Here is a 23,927-nt window from a genome sequence, read left to right on the forward strand (position 1 = left end):
GGTGGGACTTTAAATCCCCTCTCATCCGGGTCAGCGTTTCCTGAACACAGGGCTGCAGCCCGCGCCGCCCGCGCGTCTGGGTCCGTTCGAGGTCCCCTCCCGGGCCAGCCCTCAGCCCGCTACTCACTCGCTCCTGGACCTGACGGCAGCCCCGCACTTCTCCTGCACTGAGTGAGCCTTGTGTGTGTCTAGGAGATCATTTTATCTTTCTGGGCCTCAGTGTCCCCTACAGAACTTGTTCATTCCATTTTTTAAGTGATTGTGATTTCTAAACTCTTTACTGACCTATCTTATACAGCCTAGTAATATTCTTGCTTTTTCAAACAGACCTTTTATTCCCTCTTCCTACTAAACCATTTCCACTCTCCCCAGCCCCGGGGTCCAAGTGACAGACGTGTGTGGGTCTCGTCCCCACACCTGCACACCCGTAGCTGTTGCCTTGCGCTTCTCCGGGACCTTTGGAGACACGCTCCGCATGCTGCTTTCTTTCCAGTCACACCCCACGGGCTTCCTGCATGTCACATGGCCGGGCCGGGCTCCAACTTATTTCTCTGAAAGCTGCATAGTATTCCAGGCTGTGGAAGCTCCATAATGTAACTGCCCCTTCATCTGGCGTTTATCAATACTCTGTCTCCACATTTTGCTATCTGAACGTCCCACCGACTGGGCACAGCTGGAACACAGACCCCCATGCTGACACTGGGTGCAGGGGACAAACAACCGGCGAGCCCTCCCCACTGCTGCCTCACCAACTCCTCCCGACTTGCTGAGCTGATCTCTAACCCGTTACAAGATTAAGAGAACAAGTAGCTTCAAACTGTACCAGCAGTCACACCTTGCCATCAGGACCGGAGCAATGCAACTGCCTGTGTCCACACAAGCTCGCTGAGCTGCACAGAAAGGGCCTTACTCTCCTCTATTGCAGAGGAAGAAACTGAAGCAGAGTGGGCTCAGATGAACCTGAAGTTGCAGAGTTAGCGAGAAAGGTGGCCGGGACTCAGTCTCAGGTCCCAGCCTCCCCTCCTGAGCCGCCTGGGCCCAGCATGGACCCTCCTCGCTCGGAAGCAGCTGGGGCACCTGCAGCCTCCACCTTCCAGTGTGACTTGCAAACCTCACTTCTCAGGCTTAGCTGCTCCCACTGTGGTTGTTTCTAAAGCGTGATGCTCCGATGTCCTGATTTCCCAAATACTCTCCGGAAGGTGTGAATGTTGACACACACAAGTGCCTCGTTAGCTTCAGAGAAACAAACCCAGACGTTTTCTGCCAAATGGTGTTTTGCAGCCCCATGACCCGTCCACGGGGCCCCACCACCTGCAGACCCTTTTCCCTGCGTGCCCGGGGCTCCGTGGGCTGCAGGTGGCCCCGCTCGAGGGGTCGCCTCTGGATCTCGTGCCCTGTTCAATCGCACCTTCACAAGTTCTGTCCCCTCCAGCTTCCGGCCAGCACCTGCACTACGGGCCGTGTGCGCACGCCCCGGTCCTCCCACAGGCGCCAGTGGCCCGGGCCCTCCCCTCAGGGGCACCGGTGGCCCCTCCTGTCCATGTGCGTTACCGGGCAGGAGGCAGCACGCGAGGCGAGCTCCCGCCCCCTGCAGGCCAAGACCCTGGGCAGGTGACTCCACGCGGGCTTGTGAGAGCTTAGGTGCAATGAGAGAAGGCGCACACCAGACCCTTAAGTCTGCACCCTCCCCACCTCACACGTCAGCACACGCTGCTGCCCGGAGGAGCCCAGATCCGCGGGCTGCGGCCAGGTGGCCGACCTCGCGGCCCCGTGGGCAGCGCCAGTCTGCACACCGGTCCTCAGGGGCCAAAAATAGCTCACGAGCTGCGCTCCCAGGTTAATAGGGTATCCAGGCTAATTTTAGCATCAGAGAGCTCCGGAGAACACGCAGCCCCTGATACCAAGAACCGTGCGTGGCCGGCGCAGCTCCCCACTCCCCGACTCACGCGCAGCCTTGCGCAGACGTCGGCCATCGTGTGCACAGAGCGTGTCCTCTAACGGAGCCTGTGACGCGCGGCTGCTGACAACCACTGCCACTTATACGCTGGACCGCCCCGCCTGAGCCTTACAGACCCCGGAACTGGTGCGCCACTGCCTCCCACATTGGACATGGGATTAAAAATATCACAGTCTCGGCAGCATGGCCCTAGAACCCTGAGCTCCCAGCCCCTGTGGTCTGGGGCTTCTTCTCCAGGCCGCCCAGGGGCCCTCCCTGCTCCCCGCTTCCCCGACCTGAGGGGCCTCCTGCTTCCGTGGGGGTGACGTTTGGGGGGCAGACGGGCCGACAGCCAGCTGCTGCTGCGTGGCCACGTCTGGCTGAATGGGGGCGCGCCGCTTCCCCTGTGCTCGCGCTGCACCCAGACCGCCCTGGCCCTTCTTGGTGACGGGTTCTAATCTGAATGAGAAGGGACAGGAGTGGGTGCTCTGAGCCCGGGGAGAGCAGGGGGGCCGCTGCTCTGGGCCCAAGAAGGAAGGTCTGCCCTGTGGCCTCGCCACGCATCCCCAAGCTGCCCTCGAACCTGACAACGACGAGACCCACTCACAGCCCAAGAGGGCTTTTCTCACCCTCAAGGGCAAGGCCAGGATTTTCTCTTTTTTTAGGCTGAGAGAAATACCTTTGTACATTGCTCTTAACTGGATATATTTATCAAGGTGACACTTTTAAAAACAAGGAGTAACTATCATGGAAAAGGGAAACATCACCAGAAAGTAAAGCTACGTTGCAAGGCCTACAGGAGTGCTGAGTCCAAAACGACCCTGCTGGGCAGAGGCGCTCTCGCCGGGAGTCTTCACCCGTCGCCGCCTACAAATCTTCACGTTGCTTCCCTTCCAGGGCTGAAGCCCTGACTCATGGAAAGCCAGAGGAGCACACTTCCTCAAGCAGCCTCACAGGAAGTGTGTTCAGTCTTACGTGACATGAGATACTGCTGTTACCAAAGATAGACCGCGGGTAAGATTTTCAAGTGTGCAGCAGAACGGCCCAAAATAACTGCGAGATTTAAGTGGGGAAAGACACAAGCTCTTCAGGACGAGGACTTGAAATGGTTACAATAAAAATACCCCCCTTTTATTTGGCACTTAAGGTGCAAGGAAGAAGGAGAAGAGGGAAAAAAGGAAGAGATTCTTCTCATTTTCCCCAGCGTTAGCCTCTCAGTGACCACGTACTACCACCACACGTTCCAGACTTTCTAAGGACTTAACGGCCAAGGCCCCCCCACTAAAAACTCTTCAGACCCCCAAAATGTTCCGCATTTCCCCTCAGCAACAGGAATGGTGACACTGCTGAGGGTATAACTGGAGGGAGAATTTCTCTCTGTCTCTTTCTGGGATGAGGGGCTCCCACCGGATGCTGCAGACAATGACTGCTGGCATTTCGCAAATGGAAAAACGAGGCCATGAAAGGGGGGCGGGGGGCGGGGGCGCCTGCCCTGGGTCTTCCAGCCGGCAGGCCGGCAGGCCACCAGCAGACACGGGCACGCTGCCAGCCGCCCAGAGACAGGGCTCAGCGTGAATGGCCAGCCAGCCAGGGTCTCCCGGAACAAGGAGACGAGCATGCCTGTGATTCCTGCACAGCCGCCCCTCCTCCAGGTCATCTCTGGTGTCCTTCCTCGTCATTGTACCTTCACGGCTGGGGCACTCAGGCAAGTCAGAGGCAAGACTGGCCACAGCAGAGGACTAAGGAGAGAAACGGAGAGCTCGGGGCACCACCCACCAGGCCCTGTCTACTCACAGCGGAACAAGATGAAGCCCCAGGCCAGTCCCCACAGCTCACCTCTGGGGCCGGCCCCGGCTCTAAGTCGGCAGCACAGCCCAGGACACCTCTTTGCTCCAATGCCTGTGCTGTGCGCAGGCCCTTGCTCCCTGCAAGCCCCAGCAGCCAGGGTGGGACACAGATGTCTCCCTCCTGCAGCCCCGAGCTGCAGGCGAAGACCCTTGGAGAGGGGAGAAGACAGGGGCTTCTGAGAGCTGGAGCCGCGTCCAGGGAGGTGGACCACTGCGCACAGACGTTGCTGCTCATCTGCTCTGCCACAGCCCCCAGACGTGGGGGCGGGGCTCCAAAGGTTCTAATAATACCCCGTGCCCACATGGAGTTAGACCAGCAGATGTTCAGTCGCTGCACTAATCCTCAGCTGAGCTGGGCATTTCTCTCACTTGTTTAAACTGAAGCACAAAAGAGGGAAAGCCTAACCGAGCAGCATCTTCAAAGCCCTTCCTTCCACACGTGGCCCCTGTGTGAGGTCCAGAACCTCCCGTGAGGGCGCCCCGCCAGGCCAGCAGATCTCAGTGCCATTCTCGCAAGAAGTCAATCCGCTCTGCTTAACAGACCCCCGTTCCAGAGCCCTCCTGAGTGGAGTCCAGGCTGGCCGTGCGGGGCCTGAGCCCCGAAGTCCCCAGACCCCTTCCTGCCTGCTGCACCCAGAAGCCTGGCCCAGGCCTCACAGCCGTGCCCCACCCCTTCCTGTACCCCGATTAAGGAAGCACCTCAAGGCCTCTGGGTTGGCATCCCCCTCATGCTCACTGGACCCTGGCACTGAGAGGCACTTTCCCTGTGCCTTCAGGTGGAGTGCCATGTTGAACCTCTCAGCAGAAGTGGCAGCAGATTTCAACCAAGTGAACAAGAGAGACCCTCTCCAGGCAGGCTCCTCAAGGTGAAGCGCGACCACATCCTATCTGCAGCGCTTCTGAGCCAAATATCAACAGCGTCTCAGCGATGATCCATAAACCAAAATAAAGCGGACGGGAAACAACACGCTGACTTGGGGTAGCTGGAATTCCTAAGCAGCATCGAATGTCACCAGCAACTGACACTCCAGCAGTCACTGGGCGCCTGGCTTGGTTCCCGGAGCCCCTTTTTCACATGGGAGTGTGGAGGACCCAGGCATTCAGTGGGCAAGAAGGGCCCCGAGGACGGGCAACACACCAGGGTCTCAGCAGCCCTCTCCAAGGGGAGCTGTCCCCTCAGCTGGCGCATTTACGGCATTAACGTGCAACAGTCACTCCAGGAACCGATCTTGTTTTGGGGGGAAGAAACTTGCACATCACCCTCCCAAGTTAAAACCGAACCCAGGAAGTCCTGATACAGCCTTTTCCAGCCACTCCAGAGTCTGCACTTCCCTCCCCCAGCTCCTGGGTCCAGTGAGAAAGGCGGACTGCTCTGGGGACACGACCTGAATGGCAGGCCCTGGTGGCCAAAAGCTCCCGCAGCCAGTTCTCAATGGAAGGGGGAGGGGTGGCTCTTGTGGCGACCTGCCCGGAGGGAGCCCTGGGCCAGAACGTTCCACAGAGTCACAGGCAGATACACACACACACAAACACGCAGGAACACACACATGCCCACACATCCACCTACACAGTCGCGTGCACACCCAGGCTCTATTCAGCCGCCCGCTCGGCCCCTCGCCCCTGGGGGAATGTGAAAGAGCTTCCACGTCCCCAGCGAAGGAAGCGTCTGGGTACCGCACTCAGCGAGGCTCGGAACCCCGGGGTTGGTCTTTTTGGCACCTGAAGTGCACTCATCCGGAGAGCACCCGCGCGCGCGCTCATGCACACGCAGATACACACTCCCAGCGGGGACCCGACCCAAGACCGGCACCGCACCTCCCTCTGCTGCAGGCGACCCCACCTCCGGGGACCTGGGGCCGCTAGTGGCGTGGAGGCAGCGCAGGGAGCTGCGTCCCCCGGAGCCGCCAGCCCGGCTCGGCCCAGTCCGTCCTCGGGGGAGGTGGGGAGAGGGCAGCGGCCGGGCATCTCCTGGAGATGGGGAGGGAGCCGCGGCCCATCATCTCCCTGTGATGGGGAGGGGGCCGAGGCCCGCGGCCTCCGGGGTGGTGGGGAGGGGCCGCGGCTGGGGATCTCCAGGGGGTGGGGAGGGGCCGCAACCGGGGAGCACACATGGCCAGGAGGCGTCAGGGCCTTGGCCCCCAGGGAAGGGGTCGGGGGCCTGGGGGCGCCCACCGCGAGCCCCCTCGAAGACCCCAGCGCCCCCGCCAGCTCCCGAGAGCTCACCGATCTTGATCTTCACGCTCTGGAAAACCCGGAGCCCCTCTTCCTCCACCGCCATGCTGGGTCTGCCCGGAATTCGCGCGCCGAGCCCCGCGGAGCAGCAGAGCCCGAGCGTCGGCGCAGTCCCGGAGCTCTGTGCCCTACCCCGTGCCCGCGCGTCCGCTGTACCTCCACCTCCGGCTCCGCCCACACGCCCGCTCATTGGCCGAGGACGCGGGTGGGGGCGGGGAGGCTCCGCCCACGGCCCTGCCCAGTTCCCGATTGTCCAAGGCCCGCAGAGGGGCGGGAGCCTTACGGTTCCGCCAACAGCGCGTCCCCAACTGCCCATTGGCTGAGGGCTAGGAGGCGGGAGCAAGACGGCTCCGCCCACATCCCAAGGCCCGCAGCGGGGCGGGGTTGGCCTCCGAGGAGGCATCGAAGGGACCCGGAGGGGGCGTCTCGCCCCACGGGGAGGATCCGGCCGGGAGTGCCTGTGTACCTAGTCGGGCGGCGGGGGCGACCGGGCGAGATTTGCTGGGGGGGGCGACCGGGCTAGGGTTGGTGGTGGTGGGGGCCAGGCGGGGGCGGTGGAACCTGGCCGGGAGGCTTGGGAGGGGGGCACATGCACAGGATTTTAAGAAACTCAGACCTACAGGTATCAAAGGAAAAGAATTCCCTGGCCCAGCTCAGCCCCCTCAGAGTAGGGGCTGCCGGCCACCTGGGGTCAGGGGGGGTGCGCAGTCCGGGTGAGATCCTGACCAGGCTCCAAAGCTGTCCAGTCTCTCCTGCCCCTCTGCTGTCTCCGGGCCTCCCTCGGGCCACCCTGGCTCCTAGCTTCTCACACAGGCCAAGTGCACTCTTGTCTGCCCTTGCTGACCCTCAGGCCACCAACCTCAGCTCATTTTCTGTGTCTCCTGATTTCCTGTCCACTTCCTACTCCTCTGGCTTCATAGCGCCCAACACCACACTCCCTCTCTCTCTCTCTCTCTCTCTCTCTCACACACACACACACACACACACACACACACACACACACACAGCACGTGTAGACCAGACTACAAGCTTAATAAAGAGAAAGGCCTGTTCTTCTCATTGCTTTACCTCACTTCCTAAAAAAAATGCTTAGGTACGTGTTAAAAAAGCTTAATGACCCTTCTTCACCCAGACTACCCGCGCCTCCTTCCAGGTCCTCAGTCCTCTGAGTTTATCTTCTCGAGACCTTCATAGGAGGTGTTTACTCAGGTTTAACACGGAGGGTAGGAAAGCAGCCAGTTAGAGCTGCCGTCTCCAAGCCTGGACCTCAGGCGGCTTCTGTAGCGAGTGCCGTCATCCCTCTGCATGACCAAGGCTTTGCCTCCGTCAACGTAACTGAAAAGCACCCCCAGCTCCCGAGCTTCTCAGAGGATCGGCCGGAGCCCCGGTAGCAGCAGCCTTGTTGTCAAGCTGCTTCTCTGTCCAGCCCACCTTCCCTGACACCCTCACAGGGCTTCCCTTCTGAGAACACTGCCAGTAAAGGCCCGCACACAGACGTCTCTTCGGAGTCTGTTTCCAGAGGAACCCGGCATAAGATGGTTGGGGCCGGGAGTGTTCTAGGAGCAGCCTCCGTTTGAGAGCAGGACACCGGCTGGTGGACGCAGCAGTGCTGAGCGTGGGGGGCACACAGTGGGGTGCAGCGTCTCAGGCATGGGGAGGCTGGGAAGCAGGAATCACCTCGACTTTGGAATCAGGTGGTTCTTGCTGAGGGCAAGGCAGTGAAAAGATCACCCATTTAAAGAAAAGTGTGACAAAAAGGTTTTCTTGCTACCATATAAAGACAGCCTCATCTCCGATCCCAGAGAACCAAAACAGGTGCAGATCAGAGCGAGAACTTAATCATGAAGGTAGTGGTGCTCCAGGGCTGCCTGCAGGCTCAACGCGAGGAAGGTTGCTGTAGCCCAGCAGCTTGGGGGGGGGCATCATCTGAATTAATGCACTCAAAACCTTGACTCGCGGCTTTCTGTAAACCTTCTGGACCGGAAGAGGTGTCCCCCTTGCCCTGTGCTTGGAGATGATTGCGGGACGGCACCAGCGCTGTGTCCAGCTCCACTCCCAGCCAGGGAAGCGCTGGGTCTGCAAACAGACCCGGGAAGCATGCCAGTGGGGGTGGGTGAGCAAAGGCAGAAGCAGAGCCAGAGAATGCTGGACCCAGGAGAGGCAGCACGCAAGGGGGACCAGGTTAGAGTTCACTGGTACGGCATCATTCAACCACGATGCAGGATCTGGCACACTGGCCAGGACCCCAGGCCCCTAGTATGGCCTTTGAAAGCTTGTAAAAAGCATCATCCCACACTAAGTGAAGTGGAAATGCCCTGTGGTCACAGCAGACAGCAAGGAAGGCATCCCAGTGCTTAGAGATGGCACGGGAGAGTAAATACGCTCCACGAGACCAGGAAACCTAGTCAGTGCCTAGGATGAAGAATGTGCCGGAGAGAGCTCGACCACGGCTGGACATGCAGGACTGGGCCGAGGGTGGAGACGCTGTCACAAGGAGCGCTGGGCCTCCTAAGAGCGTGAGGATGATGGGGTGGTGACATGATAGAGGCCAGAGGTGACACTTAACATCAGAAGCCAGGCAGGGGCAGTTACTGTGCAGCAAGGCTGCAGCGGCAGCCCCGGCGCCCTGACCTGCAGAGGCTGTAGTGATGGTCAGTCGAGCACAGTGTCAGGGCAGGACAGAGAGCCGGCCGGCAGCAGTATAAGTCAGTTTATGCTGCCAAAGGAAATCGTAGATGGGGTCGGGGGTGCTGAAGAAAGTTGCTTCAATAAAACGTCACAACCCTTTACCCAGTTTCCAGGCGGGAGCCAGTTCTCAGCCCTGGAGCCTGCTGACTGGAGGAGAGGACCCGACTGCACGTGTTGACAGTGAGGATGCCCCTGGGATGTCCCCAGAGGGGCCTGTGGCCATTTACTCATGTAATTCCACATGGAAAGGGAAACACCTAGACGTTTGAAGGGCTGCTGGGCTGAGGTCTGAGTCGAGGGCTCGTCACGCCCCTGTTAAAGCAAAACTTGTGAGGCCCAAGAAACACATGGAACTCTGCTAGGAGCGGCTCACAGGGAACCCCCAAGTGATCATTTCTCCTTGCACTACAGGTGAGGGACCGGTAGGGATGCATGTGACAGTTGTCAAAACACCCACCTTGGTTCCTTGGTATGTGGGTTAACAGCCATACCAGCAGGGAAGGCTCAAAAGCAATGACACATCCTGGAGGAACCATGGAGATCAAGACCTCCCTTAAGGACCTAAAGGATCATATAATTCGCCAGTCCCATGTCTGATGCCGGATAGGTTCTGGAGGATGACACTGAACCACCAAAAACGCAACCACATGGTAGCCCCCATCGCAGCTGCCACGCCAGAGGTAGTGCCACTTCCAGGCCACACCAGCGTGGCCTCTGATCCATGGTATATGGCCATGGAACTGGGAAATGCCCTCTGCTCCGTCCCGAATAAGGAGGAGAAGCAGAAGCCGTTTACATCACATGGCATAGACTCTAGCACACACTTGGAATCTCACTGCACCCTTAGGCTTTCCTGCCCTCTGTTATAATGCAGCCCAAAGAGACCTGGACAGTCTGGACAGTCTGCAAGCATCAGTCTGGTTTGCCGTATCGATGACATCATTTTAATCAGACCAAATGAGCACGAGGTTGGCAGCTCATCAGAGGGTTTGATAAGATACGTGTGCTCAGAGGGTAGGAAATAAGTTTATGAGGATGCGGGGCCACACATCAGTGGGGCCAGATGTGGGTGAGCACCTCGCTTTCCCCCCACGCAACACGGAGACCCACACAGCGTCCTTCCTCTGTTCCTTCCCTAAGAAGACTCACCTCTATAGCCCTGTGCGGGCACCATGCCGTCTTAAATCTGTGTTCTGCCCAAAGGGACTGATCCTTCTTTTCTAAATTAGAATCTGTTCCCTTAGAGTTGTGGTTATAAGAGACAGGAAGATACTGAGGGATTAAAGGAAAAGGTGATCTATACTCTCTTTGTTTATAACTCGCTGTTGTCTTTTTCTCTCTGATAGAATCCTCTTCTGCAACCCCCCCCAAAGAATATTTATTGAGAAGCGTCAATCTATCAACCAGTGGATATTTATGTATTGGCTAAAACAGCATAATTAGATAGTTTATTATTCATATCTGTTCAGTCTACTTTCAAAGGATCTGAAGTGACATAAAATAAATGACCAGTATACAATGAACTCAAAAAATTTTTGAAGGAAGAAATTATTGTATCAAACATCTGCAGTGAAAACAGCTACTGCAATGAATGTAGAGCTCAGCTCTGAGTTTCCTGATAGTCAAGGTGAAAAGGGAAATATGGAAACACGTTTCCATATTTCCATATATGTTATATATTACTTCATAAAAGGAAGTGTATCCATTTTTTCAGAAAAGAATATTTCGGCCAACTAAGCAACAGGAGGAATTTTTTAGACAGATTTTTCATATGGATATTCACCAAGTCAGGGAAGGGTATTTCCCTCTCAGATGACTGACCCCTGCTGCTCTGCTCACAACACTGCCTGGCACATGGTAAAAGTCCAACTAATATTCTCTGAATGAACATAGTGGCTTCTCCTACTGTCACATGGAAAAGTTGGGAACGTAACGTTCAGTCCTAATTCTCTGATAGTTTACTCAGGCCCTTAGGAGTCAAGGAATGTGGCTCTGGTGACCTGAGAGTCTAGGAGAGAAAGCATTTGGAGAATCCAGAGAGATGAGTAATAACACCCTCAAATAATCTTTCTCCAATATTTGTCGTTTGGGCCACACTGGGGAGAAAAGCCATAGAGGGGAGACGCCTGCACTGAAGTTCCCGTTGGATGCTCGAAGCCCAGATGTTCTGTGCTGCTGGTGGAAAGGAGGCCCGGCTCGGCCCGCCTACAAGGAGACAGCGCCAGAGCCACTGCCAGCACCAGGAGCTCCTCCTGGGATGGGCTGGGGGGCGGGGGGGAGCAGGGACCACGCCGCCTCCCTCCTGGCAGCTCGCCGAGGGACCGGGTGCCTAGGAAGTGAGTGCATCTGGTTGGAAGCTAGGAAAAGCCACCGTGTAGCTTCGTTTCTCTCTTCTCCATCGACGGCGACTGGGAGGCCTCGCTTCAAAGTTCAGAGCTAAGTGGACCCCTGAGTCCCTGTGGAGAGACAGCTGCCCTGGAACCGTCTTGATGAACAAACGTGAGAAATGGCCCCTGTTGTGTAAAGCCAACGAGATGTAGGGATCCTGGGCCCAGCCCACGCCTGGCCCGGCCTCACTAACAGGAGCCCTAACCGCTGATGTGCGACACCATTGATCCGTATCAGAATACCTGTCAGGTTGAGTTAATAGTGAAACATAACCCCAGGTACCTAATGGCGTCACCTGCTGAATACACTCGCATAATGCCTTGATCGCTTATTATCAAGAACATTTGCTCAAAATATCTACGTTTTCATCATAGTAAAGTTTAACTTGTTATTTTTGACCATAATTAGCCAAATATCAAGTAGCTCCTTGAAGACACCCCTGAAATCAGCAATTAACTAGCCTCCAAGTCTTGCCTTCTTAGCTACGGACGGATGGTGTGTGTTTTTTCTTCTAAAATCTCCATCGAAGGATCCCAGAAGCTAAAAGGAGCGGAGGAGGTAACTGATCCCCACCACGGGAGACGAGGATTTGCTGTCAGTCAGTCCTCACAACAGGATCACAACACAAGCTGCAAAGGAGAAAACCCAGGAGCTCTGACCGCAGACACTTCCTGTCCAGGGAGTCAGGCTCCAGAGACCCAGCGACAAAGGCAGCCGTGGTGGCAAACTGCTCAGCAGGCTGTTACAACCACGCAGCAGATTCTATCAGTGGCCAGTAGGAGCTGCTGCTTTTGTGAAACATTAGGTTGGGAGATGCAATGTAATAGTAAAGAAACTGGAAAAGGGCAAAATGATACCTGTGCGCCCACCATTACATTGTATTTCCTTCAGGGTTTTATTAATATCTATAGACAATCTTGCACAGTGGCCGGACAAGGTGTTTGAATGAGTGTGTACTCTTGTTTAGCAATTCATTTACTGAGCACGGGGCACATGTCCAGAAGCCGCGAGACCCCGTGGGAAGAGCAGGAAATCACTGTCTACCCCACAGCCTGCAGTTAGTTCCACCTGGAATGGTGCAGGGAAACAAACAGAGGAGACAACCCCAGAAGCCGACGTGGTCTCGAAGCTATGAACGCAGTGGCAGCACTGAGGAAGAATGGAAAGACCATTTCTTTCTTTTTTGTTGTTACGTCTTTATTGGAGTATAATTGCTTTGCAATGGTGGGAAAGCCCATTTCTGAGGTTGTGCTGACTCTGGGGATGGGGGAGCTGCCTCGGGACGGCCTGGCCGGGACTTCCCCTCACCCCTTCACGGGAGCTATGTGGCCATCACTCCCAGCTTCAGGGCCGTGGGTGGCACAGGAGGGAGTGGACGGTGGCAGCTGGCAGACTGTACGAGCACAGCACCTGGGGGTGTGAACACGTGGCAATCAACTTTGAGTGTGAAAGTGAGGGGCTGACACTGCTTTTACTACAGACGTAGCCCACGACACCCCACTTAAATTACCTCTCTTCCTTCCACATGGTTTGAGGTGAACAGAACTCTTCCCCCCTGATTGTCTCTAAGTGTCTTGGCCTATGAAATGGGCCAGCAGCAGTGCCCACCCACCCGGCTGCCGTGGGGCCCGTGTGCTGCTGTGCGGCGCTCAGCACCCGGGCCGGCTTGGCGGTTTCATCAGCCCCAGGGTGAGGGCGGGGTGCTTCCCCCCCGCCAGTGCCCAGGAGACACTGGCTGTCCTGCAGCACCTGTGCTGGGCCTGGGAGACGCTGGGGGGTGGGCGACGGCGACTCTGCCCTGGGACCTTGGGATGCGGTCCCCGCAGGTCCCTCCAGACCTCCACCTCCTCCCAGGAGTCAGTCCCCCCCGCCCGCCCCCGGTGAGCCTGTAGCCAGTGCAGAGGGAGGCCTTACGCTCTCCCCAGACCCTCCGCCTGGAGGAAGAAAGTCTCCTTCGAAAGACAGGACACTCACAAAACCACGCTGCTCACTGACGCCGCAAACCAGAGGCGACCTCCACCCACCCTTCCGCAGGTAGGAGCCGAAGCTGACTCTGCTCTGCAACAGAAAGGAACGGATGACTGACGCAGTAACCCCGGCGACCTCGAGGCCGAGGAGAGCCTGCCGCGCTCATGCGTGATGCCACTTACACAACTTCTTTTCTTTCTTCTTTTTTTTGGCCGCGAGGCTTGCGGGATCTCAGTTCCCCGACCGGGGATTGAACCTGGGCCCTGGCAGTGAGAGTCTGGAATCCTAACCACTAGGCCACCAGGAACTTCCTACACAAATTTCTTAGAATGACAAACTGCAGAGTCGGGGAAGGGACAGTGGGGGTCAGGGCCCAGGGAAGGGGGAGGCGACGGCTGCGGACATAACAAGGCAGCAGGAGGGACCCCGTGGGGTGGACGCGTTCTGTGCCCTGACAGTGGTGGTGGCCACACGCGTGTACACGTGTGACAGAATCACACAGATCTACACACACACATGCGCACGTGCTTGTGCCCCAGTGCACCCCGAGCGGGCAGCGGGCTGTATCTCTCCCAGCTCCTGCTGAGATCTGTGCAATCACCATGGTCACGCAGGACGTCACCACACGAGGCCTTGGGGACGGCGATACGGGGTCTCTGTCCTACGCCTTATAATCGCACGTGAACCTACGATGACCTCAAAATAACAAAAATTTTTTTCTTTGCGGTACGTGGGCCTCTCACTGCCGCGGCCTCTCCCGTTGTGGAGCACAGGCTCCGGACGCGCAGGCTCAGCGGCCATGGCTCAAGGGCCCAGCCACTCCACGGCACGCGGGATCCTCCCAGACCGGGGCACGAACCCGCATCCCCTGCATCGGCAGGCGGACTCTCAACCACTGCGCCACCAGGGAAGCCCCAAATAATTTTCCTGCAAAGGACAAGACAGTGGTAGGTGAGCACTCACCGTCCCTCCTGTGCTCCTGCTGCAGCCCCGCAGGACCCAGGTCCCTCCTGCGGGGAGTCTGAGACCTGGCGCCCCGGGAGGGGTCCCCTCACGACCGCTCACCTTGCCCTTGGTGTCACGAGACGGTGACGTGTGGGTCCCTGTCTACACCTAGGACGGCGACTGGCGCCCGCGGCTCAGGCGCCCGAGGACAAACCCGGCTCTGCACCTTCTTTCCCCTCCAGGGTCTCCTTTCGCAGAGTCTGTCTCCTCAAGCTCTCGGGGCATCTCCCTCAGGCAGCAGGTCATGGGCACGGCCCTCCCGACGGTCACTCTGAAGCTGGACGGAAAGGCAGCTGGAGTCCCGATTCCAGAACTGCTCACACTTCTTGTTAAAAGACCCACAAAAGTAAATACACTTTAGGTCACAACCTGACACACTTACACAAGTACTTGACATCCTGACTAGATATAATCTGCTCTAAAATTTCATATTCTATTCCAGCTTCACTTAACCTCGTCTGGTTTACACAAGTTTGAAATTGCTTTCAGGACCTCAATGAGCCAGCGAGCCACTGGTGGCCTGGAGGGAGCAGCTCGCGAGATCAACCGCTACATTTTCGGGAGTTCTGCCAGCTTGTTGTTAAACAGGACCATTATTTTAAGTTAAATTATAGAAGCTTTATAAGTTTATAAAACTGTACAAACCCCTGCTCTTAAAGTCCTCACTGGCTGTTACACGGTGGAAACACCGCATATGATGGGCCCTTTGCGTCTCTTCCCGGCCAGAGGGTTGATGCCATGGAAATGGACAAGCCCTGCACGCACCCCTCTCCCCGCTCCCCGGCAGCTGTCGAGCTCTTACCTGCCCATCGCTGGCCATGACCCACTGCTTGAAACGCCCTATTCCAGGCAGGTCCCCTCGCCTGCCCAGCTCTGTTTTATGTGAAGGGACTGACAGGGGTGTGGGAGGGCCTGGCGCCCAGGACTGGCTGGTGTTTGAGATGGGGGTGCAGTGCTGTCACACCCACAATCCTGCCGTGGAGACCGGGCATCAGCTTCGGGGAGGTGTGGGCCCTGGCTTCCTGCCATCCTGCTGACTCGGGGAGCGTCTTCACTGTCCCTGTCAAGACACCTGGCGGAGGAGGCGTGGGGAGAGGCCAGTGACCAAGTGAGAACGCCCAGCCTTCCGGAGGGTCGTCCTCCAAGCCGCCCCTCTGGACAGCACACGGCGGGAGCTGCATGTGGCTGTGTGTTGCTTACGCACTCCGTCCAACTCCAGCGCCCAGAGCACTTCTCTGCGTGTCCGCTGCCGGTTGCTGTACGAGCAGTGCTACGGGAAACCTGAGAGCCCACACGTGCCCCCCTCCCGTCTCCAGCAGTCCTGTCCCTGAGCGCCTGTATTTTCACAAGGTCCTGGACCACCGGACCCCTGCACCACGCCAGTGGAGCGCGCACTACGGCCTGAGGGTTTCCCTGGCATGGACGGCGAAACTGGGCTCTGCGCGTTGGAAGGGGATGAGGTAAGTGAGGCCACGATTTCCCTCTCCCACCACAACTCTCTCCCTGCCTTTTCCAACTTTGATTAAGGACAGATGCAATTAGCGGGGCCTCTTTTCCTCTGGACGAAGAAAGCGGCAAACGCCGTGTGCCCCTAACGAGATCATGACCCTGGACCCCAACCACCCAAAGGTCCCCAAAGGTCCCGCCTTCAGTGTCCCGCGCCCACCCCCATCGTGTAGAGCAGCTTCCTGAAGCAGAAGGAGGGAGAGGCCCCTGGAGGAGCCCCGGGATAGACGGGGCCAGAGGGGGCCAGACGGGGCCTCCGGGCTGAGGTGCCGGGTTTGGGGGCCGGGGTAGCAGGAAGCCTCATGGCTCCCAGCTGAATTGTCTTTGTAATTCCAGCTCACACAGTGGACGGGACTCAGACGTAAATGTATGAGTCTGCTGGATGGAAGAGCCGGAGGCCGGTGGCCAGAGCAGTGCCTGGTCACACAGGGCCTGAGACTCGACGGAGGCCGCCGGCCTGGGGTCTGCACAGAGTGGCAGTGGCTGTCAGGTTCCTGAGGGTCGCTTTCTCGCTGCGAGGCGAGGAAAAGATATGTATCCCTGTGCTGGCTGGGTCGCAGTGACCGTGCTCTAATTCATCCCAAATTTCTAAGCCAGTGAAATAGAAATTTACTTTGAAAAGTCTACCACAGTGACACGGAGGCCCCTCCTGAGACTCGCGTGTTTACTTCAAAGGTGATGTCCCAGTCGGAAGAGGGCCAGGCCGCACCCCCAGGCGTCAGTTAATCTGCCCCCCATGTTTATGTCAGGCATTCCGTCTCTAAACCGTGGTGAGTGTACATCTGAAGACGGGAGGGACTGAGCCTCAGGGATGCTCGCAGCCGTCTGGCCTACAGAGCTAATCAGGGCCTGAACATTCCGCATGCCCACACCGGAGGATTCTCAGCCAGCGTCGGTGACTCACGGCCCTCCAGTCACTTCCTTCCTGCTCCCTGGAGGAGGGCTTCCTGCCAGGGAGACGAGAAGCATTGCCGCCCCGGCCTCCCGTGGCCCCAGAAGCCTGCGAGCAGGTCTCCCACTGTGTGCGTGGCCTGTGCCCTGGTCTGACCTCCCTCCACACACGTGGTACTCAGCCCACAGGGAATTTAAACGGTGGATCAAAATGTGTGGCATCATCGTCTTTGTCGTTGCGATTGACGATGTTTTCTGATTTAGCAGCTGTCTGACCCCCAAGCAGCCAGGAGTTAAGGTTTGGTGGGTCCCATCAGGTGTCGAGATGGGAAACCCCCGGCATGATTTCTGGACCGCTAAGCAAACCAGAGCACCTCGCTGGCGGATTTCCCCGAATTCCTTTCTAGCCCTCAGTGCTGAGTTTAAAAAGGCAACTGAGAAGTCCCAGGGCCGGAAACACATACAGATTTAATTTCTTTAACTCTTAAGTGGGGTTAAGCGAGAACTGAGCAAAGGAAGCAGAAACAACTGCTCCAGCTCGAGATGAGAATCTGGCATTGACATAAGCCACTCCTGGCTCTATCCTCAGCTGCTGGTGTGTGTTAGCGTCATCTGTGTCTCAGTCTCCCCATAAAATAATCAGAAATACAAAAAAGGTGGTTGCATGGTATTTTGAAATTCTTATTCAAAAGGGCTGTATTTGGTTCATTTTGGAGAGGATCTGGTACTTCTGTTTCATCTTTGTTTTCATTTTTTTGTGTGCTCTAAACTAAACGCCAACATCTAAACTATATATAGATAGGCATCATTGTGTAATTACCAGTATGAGACTCTCCTAAGATGGACTTAGATATTCAAAGGCTTTTGTACTAACAGATTTTTTAAAAACTCCCAACCATGTTCATAGTGCCCTTAACGGCTTGATCTCTGTATGAGACTTTCAGAGCTAGTTGGCAAAGCTCAACCCAGAGCGTCAAGGATAACCAGCCATATTCACCTACTCGACACTGTGCTGAAATGCTTAATCCCTGGTTAAGTTACAAGACTCTCTATTCAAAACTCAGAGAGGCCCATGTCACTGCTGATCTCAAAGCGAACTTTTCTCCCAAAATCTGGCCAGTGATGAGGGCAGCCGAGGCTCTGTGCACACCTGTTGCTGCGGTTCTCAGCTATGTCTCCACTGTGGCCCCGACGGGCTACTGGGACCTGCCAAGTTTTCCGCACCAGCCGTGGCCGGGCTAGGAGCTCAGGTATCGCGTTGCATCAGCTCTGCTGCTCTCAGCTCACGTCCTGCTCAGAGCAGCCCCATGATCACGTCCTCTGCTGCCATTGCAAGAGATTCCAACGCCAAGACAGTAGACAGTCACTCGTGGAAGTCAGTCACCAGAAGTCGCTGTGATGTGGGGCAATTTCTCAGGTAACAGAAATAACCTATACTATGTGTGTTTTATTTTAAGCCAACTGTGAAGTAATGGGAACACTACAAAAATTTATACAGCTACTGTCTTTACCTTGTCTCCAATTTCCTCCTTAAGAAATAAAAAAGAGATTGCATTTTTGGCCACACTCATCACTAAACCATCTTACTTTCTTCTCTGTCCTGGTGAAGGTGCCCCATAGGTTTCTACCAGGACCGGGCAACATTGGCGCATCGCCTCCAAAGCAAAGTAAAAGCTAAAATGTGATTGAGCAAATGGGCTGAATTTCAGAATACCCTCCTTTATTCTTTTTCCTCAAAAATCTGTGCTTACCAGTTTCAGCCTGACTGGAGCCGGAGAGAGTTCTTTGTAATTACACACGACCGCGCTGCAGTGCTAATTACGCCAATTATACGTTTCTCTTCATCACCGCTGATGGCGCGATTGACCGCGTGTGCTTTGCCAATAGAGACACCTGATGCTTCAGCAACCAAGTCAACCACTGGGTTTACTCAGATTTCTGACGGGGTGATTAGCATGGGCCACCTGCTGGAAACATTGACAATGTCCCCACGTGAAAAGGAAGCCTGGAAGGTGGCCTGGAGCCAGCCGGGAAAACCCAGCTTCCTGAGTCTTGGCAGGTTAGGGCTGAGAGCCGGTGGTCAGACCACAGGTCGGCCGGCTTGCCCAGCCACTGGGCTCCTGAGGTGCTTCTGCTAAACTCCAGCCCTCCCTGGGCCCCTGCCAGACGCACCTGGACCCCAGCCCCCCCTGGAGCCAGCGCACAACCCTTAGCTGCACAGCACGGCCTGAGGTTCTGACTCAGCAGGTCCAAGGCAGGCCCAGAATTGGCATTTCTGTCAGATCCCAAAGGATTCTTCACTGTTGTTCCTGGAAAGGTATAACCAGCAGTCCCGGTCTGCCAGGGACAAAGGGGGCTCTCAGGACATGGGACTTCAGTTTTAAAACTGGAGCATCCTGGGGCAAACCTGGGAGGGCACTTTGGGACCCTGACCTAAGCACCCACCCCAGTGATGGAGTTCTACCTCTAGTACCAATGAATCGTCCAGAACGTTGTTGCGTTCATGGCAGACATTCTCCTGAGATATAAACGCACCAGGAAGACAGCAGAACAAGCCCCAACGCCTAATCTGCATTTGTTTACAAGAAAGTTTCTCTTACAAAGAGGAACTTTGAAAGAGGTAACCATTCAAACGGGGGTACAAAACCTTTCAGAGACCATTGTGCATCTAAGCTAAAGATGTATTTTATATCCTTCACTTCTTTAGGTCTTAGCTCTGCACTTTATAAAGTGTTATGTTCTTTTCTAATGTCCACGCGTAGAATCATTCCACATCTTCATTTTATGCACTAAGCAACTTTAGCTTCAACCACTAAATTTTTAACAAAATCTCTCCGCCGGTTATAAAACAACCGCCACACATCTCGTGGCTTAAAGTGGCATCGCTCTCTTGTTCTGGGGTTGGTGGGCAGTTCTCCTGGTGGCCAGGCTGGTGGCCTAGGAGGGCCTCACTCACCAGTGCAGGGCCGGCCCCACCATCTGGTCACTCGTTCTCAGGCCAGCAAAGTGGGCTTGCTAACTCGGTACCAAGGGGCTCCCCACAGCACAGGTGGCCAACCCCAAGATCCATGCACGTTTCAAGCATCTGCTTTTGTCCCATCGGTCGAACCAAGTCACCTGGCCGAGCCCAGAAGCAGCATGGAAAGGGACCACCTGTGCTCAGCCACAAACCCTTAAGCAGTTTGCCACAGTCTCTGAACAAAAACTTCATGGTTTCTGAATTGCCTTTCAAAGCAACTTGTGAGAAAGGAGAGGCTCACCAGCAGGGCTCTAACCAGCAGGGCTCTAACCAGCAGAGCTCTAACCAGCAGAGCACTCACCAGCAGGGCACTCACCAGCAGAGTGCCCCCCAAATCCGTGCCGAGAGGCACGTCCAGTTCTAGTTCCTTGGGGCCGATCAGACAGTCCCCCAGCACAGCCCCCATCTAGTGTCCAAGGACACCCCTCAGCCTGGGCAAACTGAGACAGCAGTCACCCTGTAATCACCCCGTGACTCCCACCCACTGCTACCCCATCTTGCAGGGGAGGAAACGGGGCCTGGGGGCACGAAGGGATTGTCCCAGATGCTCTTGTGAGTAAGCCACAGGCTGAGTCTGGACCCGTCCAGCGGCGGAGCCCAGAGCCGTAGCCGCCACGGCATCTCCTGGAACCACTGCGCGGCACCTTCAGCTCTGGGAAGTGCTGCTGCCTTGTCCTCGACACTTGCGTCACTTAAAGTCATGATTCCAAATTACTGTGGTCTGTGTTGAAAAATAAAATTCACACTTACCTTCAATGACAGAGATTTGCCATGTATAAGGATACTCCAAAGAAGGCACGGCTGGCTCTGAAGAAGTGTAAAAATGCTTTGAGGAACGGGGGCACAGAGGCACTCAGCCACACGCCCAGCAGGACCACAGCAGACCCCGCCCCACACTCCTCGCAACGTGTGTGTGTTTCTTGGGGTCGTGAATCTTTTCACAGTGTTAAGGCCGGCCCATTTCCTGCTGTGAGATGTCTGTTCGTAATTACTGCTCACTTTTCTGCTGGGTCTGTGGTCTTTTGTACTCATTTGTTGGTATCCTCATTTGTTAAAGAAATTAACCTTTTGTTTATGCTTATAGGTTGCAATTTTTGTCTTTGGCTTGTGTTTTGTTGAAGATATATTTTATTTTTATGTGATAAAATTTATTGATATTTTATTTTTAAAATTATTTTTATTAATCTTTATCTTCTGGAGTTTTGTATCATACTTTAAAGAAATTCCCCTCTCATATTATTTTAAAAGTCATTCATGTTTTCATTTGCTACTTTCATGCTTTCATTTCCTCCAGTTAAGTTCTGATTCCTCTAGGATTGATTCTGGTGTGGATTGAAGTTAATTTTTCAGACGGCTATTTACTTGTCTCAGGACCACATGAGGACTAATCCTTTCCCTGATTATTTGAAATGCCATTTTTATCAGTAGATTCTTGTATAAACTTGAGGGTAGTTCTGGGTTTTCTAATTTGTTAATTGGTCCATTTATAGACTAGCACCACCCCACCACCATGATTCTTTTTCCTCACATATTTTTTGCGGCTATCTTTGGTTCCTTACCTTGTCTATAGTTTAAAAAATATGCAACCCCGTTCTGATGTTCTTTTCGGGATCACTTGCCTGGCATGCCTCTGCCCGTCCTCTCATTGCACACCCTGAATCCCTCTGCTTTAGGCAGGTTCCTGCTTTGTGATTCGACCTGACGGCCTTCTGCTTTTAAAAGGCGAGCTGAGCTGAACTAAGGACATTTGTTGATATCAAGGACACGGTTGGTCCTAGTTTTGTCATCATATTTCTTGTTATAGCTTCTGGTTATAATTGACTCTCCGTAAGAAACTTCACTCTGTGCCTCTCATTTGCTGCGCGCTCTCGTTTGCAAGGGCAATCTTTTTATTCCCAGGGGGCTGTCTGCTCAGTTCTCCCCCCTCATGGCCATTCTTTCTGCTCCTTCTGCTGTGTGTTGCTTTTGCTCTCTTCCCTTTATTTTGTGTGTTTTATTCTCACCGTGTCTCTGCACAGGTCCTGTGCTGGTTCCTTTCTGATGATGACTCACCTGTGCGTAGCAAGTCCTCCCTGGATCAGCTATTTACAGGGGCTCCATCGGGGGTGGGGCCTGTCCAGCTGGCAGCACCCCCCACAGACCAGGGCTGGGCCCGGGTGACCCCCCAGCCCGCTGGCAGGCACGAGGCGCGAGGCCTGGTCTGGTGGCTCTAACCGCTGCTTTTTCGCGCCGCGAGCCCTGACGCCCACGCTCTGTTCCTCGCTGGGGGCCTGGCGTTGACTCCGAAGGTTCGTGGCCCGCAGTCTCCTGCCCCTCGCATGTCTCCAGTCCGCGTAGTTCAGACTCTCGGCTGGCTCCTTGTCTCGCTGGAGGTGGAATGTGTTTCTTCTTCTCCTTTTCTGTGTGTATTTTTGTTCCCAGAAGTGGGGGTGGACATCACCTCCCCTCTGCTGTTTCACCCTGTGTGGCTTGATGGCTCGCGTCCTGTGAACTGGCGTTGACGGGTCCGGTGTCCCCAGAGCCCCTCGGGCTGGGTCTGGGTAGCCCGTCCCACTCCTGACGTCCTCAGCCTCCGTGGGGTCAGTCTCCTTAGCCACGGCTTCTTCCTGCTTGGGAAGTTTTCTCTGTTACGTGCTAGTGAGTACTCACCCTTCTTTTTTCTCTCTGACACCCTAGTAGTCAGGCGTATCGCTCCCAGGCTGATCATCGATCGCCCTTCCTCTCCTTGTGTGTTTCCCCATCTCTCCCCATTTGAGCTCCATCCTGGCCGCCAGCTTTTCCGTGGGATTTAAGTTCAGCAGTCATTCTTTAATTTCTTTCCTGTTCTCTGCCTGTTTGAAAAGAGCATCCTGTTCTTACGTTATGGACATGCAATATTTTCTGGAACGTTTCTGAGGACAATAATTTGACTTTTAATTCTCTTTTGTTTTCTACTTAGCTGTCTGCTCCAAGGTCAGCGTCTCTGTGGAGATTCATGTCTCTCCTCTGTGCTGACTTTCTTCTGGAAGGCTCTAGGTTAAGAATCAGGCTGTTTCTGGAGAGCAGCTGTGGGCTCCCCTGGGTCCTCAAAGTGGAGAGGTTAGCTGGGGTTGTGCGTCCACAGATGGGTTTTGCTGCTTTAGTTGGGTAGATGGGCGAGGAGTCAGCTGGGCAGTAGGCGGGCCATCCCCCTCCCCCACCCCCAACATATCCCAACCCAAGCCGGAATAAGGAAGCCTTTACTCGGGGGGCCACAGACACGGTTAGAAGCTGCAGCCCAACCCAGGTCTTTGAAGGAGGGCCCTCTGGTGTCTGCCCCACGGGCGAGCCGAGGGGCTGGGGGGGGCAGGGGGCAGGCGTGGGAGCTCGTGCACAAAACCACGCCCCTTGACGCCCACACCTCGGGCCTAGGGCCCCTCCCACGGGTGAGCGCAGCCGCCGCAGCGCTGGGGTCATCCTGCCTGCGTGTGTCTCCTTCCCCGCTGGTGAGGCCTGAGGCGGGGGGAGGCCCAGATGTCTGGGGGCGTCCTGCCACTTCACGACCCCCGGTGCGGAGCGAAACTGACCTGTCACTCTTCTAGGAGCTCGAGAAGTGCTGAGACGGGGTAGTTACTGTCTCTAGTCTTTCCCTGGAAACAGCACTCTGCAGCAGGTTATCATCTTTTCAGAATCACCTCTGTTGCTGATCCGCCTTCAACACAGTAGGACCCTCGCTCGTCTTTCCTTTGTCCTGTTGTCTGGTCATTAAGGTTCAGCTTGTGCGGAAGTGCTTGGACACTTGGGTCTTCAGACGCTGCTCTGTCACTATTGAATGTCGACCTTTTGGGTGAATCGGTTTTCTAGTAAAGGCCAGGCTGGGAGAGGGGGGCCTACCATACCTGTGGGGTTACGGGGAAGGGCTCTGCCTGCTCTGTTCTGAATTGGTCTGTGTGGCGCTCCCAGAAGACCCGTCACGCTCTCCTGGACGGCCTGCAGGATGTCGCAGGCCCCATCAACCCTCCCTGTGCCACTCATCTCTGTGAGGGTGCCTTGTGGCATGGGTAAAAATCTCCTGGCCTCACTAATAGGCCAAATCCCTATACTCGAGGACAGAGGGGGGAAAACAGTATCTACGACCGTGTCTCCTACTTACCTGCGTGTGTCACCTCAGCAGCTCCACTGAATTGGGAAGAACCGTGCTGATTCATTGCCCAATTCACTGACATCTTTTAAAATTAGACCTCACAGCAAATTACTGTCCCTTGTTTATGGGCAAATCTCACATGCCACGCGCACCAGTTATTAGCTTGAACACTTAATATTCCAGCTACGGATCACTTTAGTTTCTCATAGTTCCTGTGAGCGTCAGGACGTTTTCTTCCAACAAAAGCACAGAACCAACATATTTAAGCGTGTTCAGGAAGAGCTGCTCTGCTTGGGTTTGGAAGGCGCTCGGGGTCCTGCCCTCCCAGCCTCACCCCCTCTGGTG

At 55.5% G+C, this 23,927-nt stretch overlaps 1 protein-coding gene across 1 annotated transcript in view; it reads right to left on the bottom strand.

Moving 5' to 3' along the window:
- The window catches only part of RASA3 (RAS p21 protein activator 3), an 86,322-nt gene extending 80,197 nt beyond the window's left edge, over nucleotides 1–6,125 (bottom strand). Inside the window, exon 1 of the mRNA XM_082859204.1 lies at nucleotides 6,007–6,125. Coding sequence (XP_082715330.1) covers nucleotides 6,007–6,061 — 55 coding nt within the window. The 5' untranslated portion in view covers nucleotides 6,062–6,125. The remainder of the gene's footprint in view (nucleotides 1–6,006) is intronic.
- Between the last annotated feature and the right edge of the window lie 17,802 nt (nucleotides 6,126–23,927).

The sequence above is a fragment of the Leucopleurus acutus genome (genome assembly GCF_964270905.1).
Source record: "Leucopleurus acutus genome assembly, chromosome: 18".
NCBI lineage: Eukaryota > Metazoa > Chordata > Mammalia > Artiodactyla > Delphinidae > Leucopleurus > Leucopleurus acutus.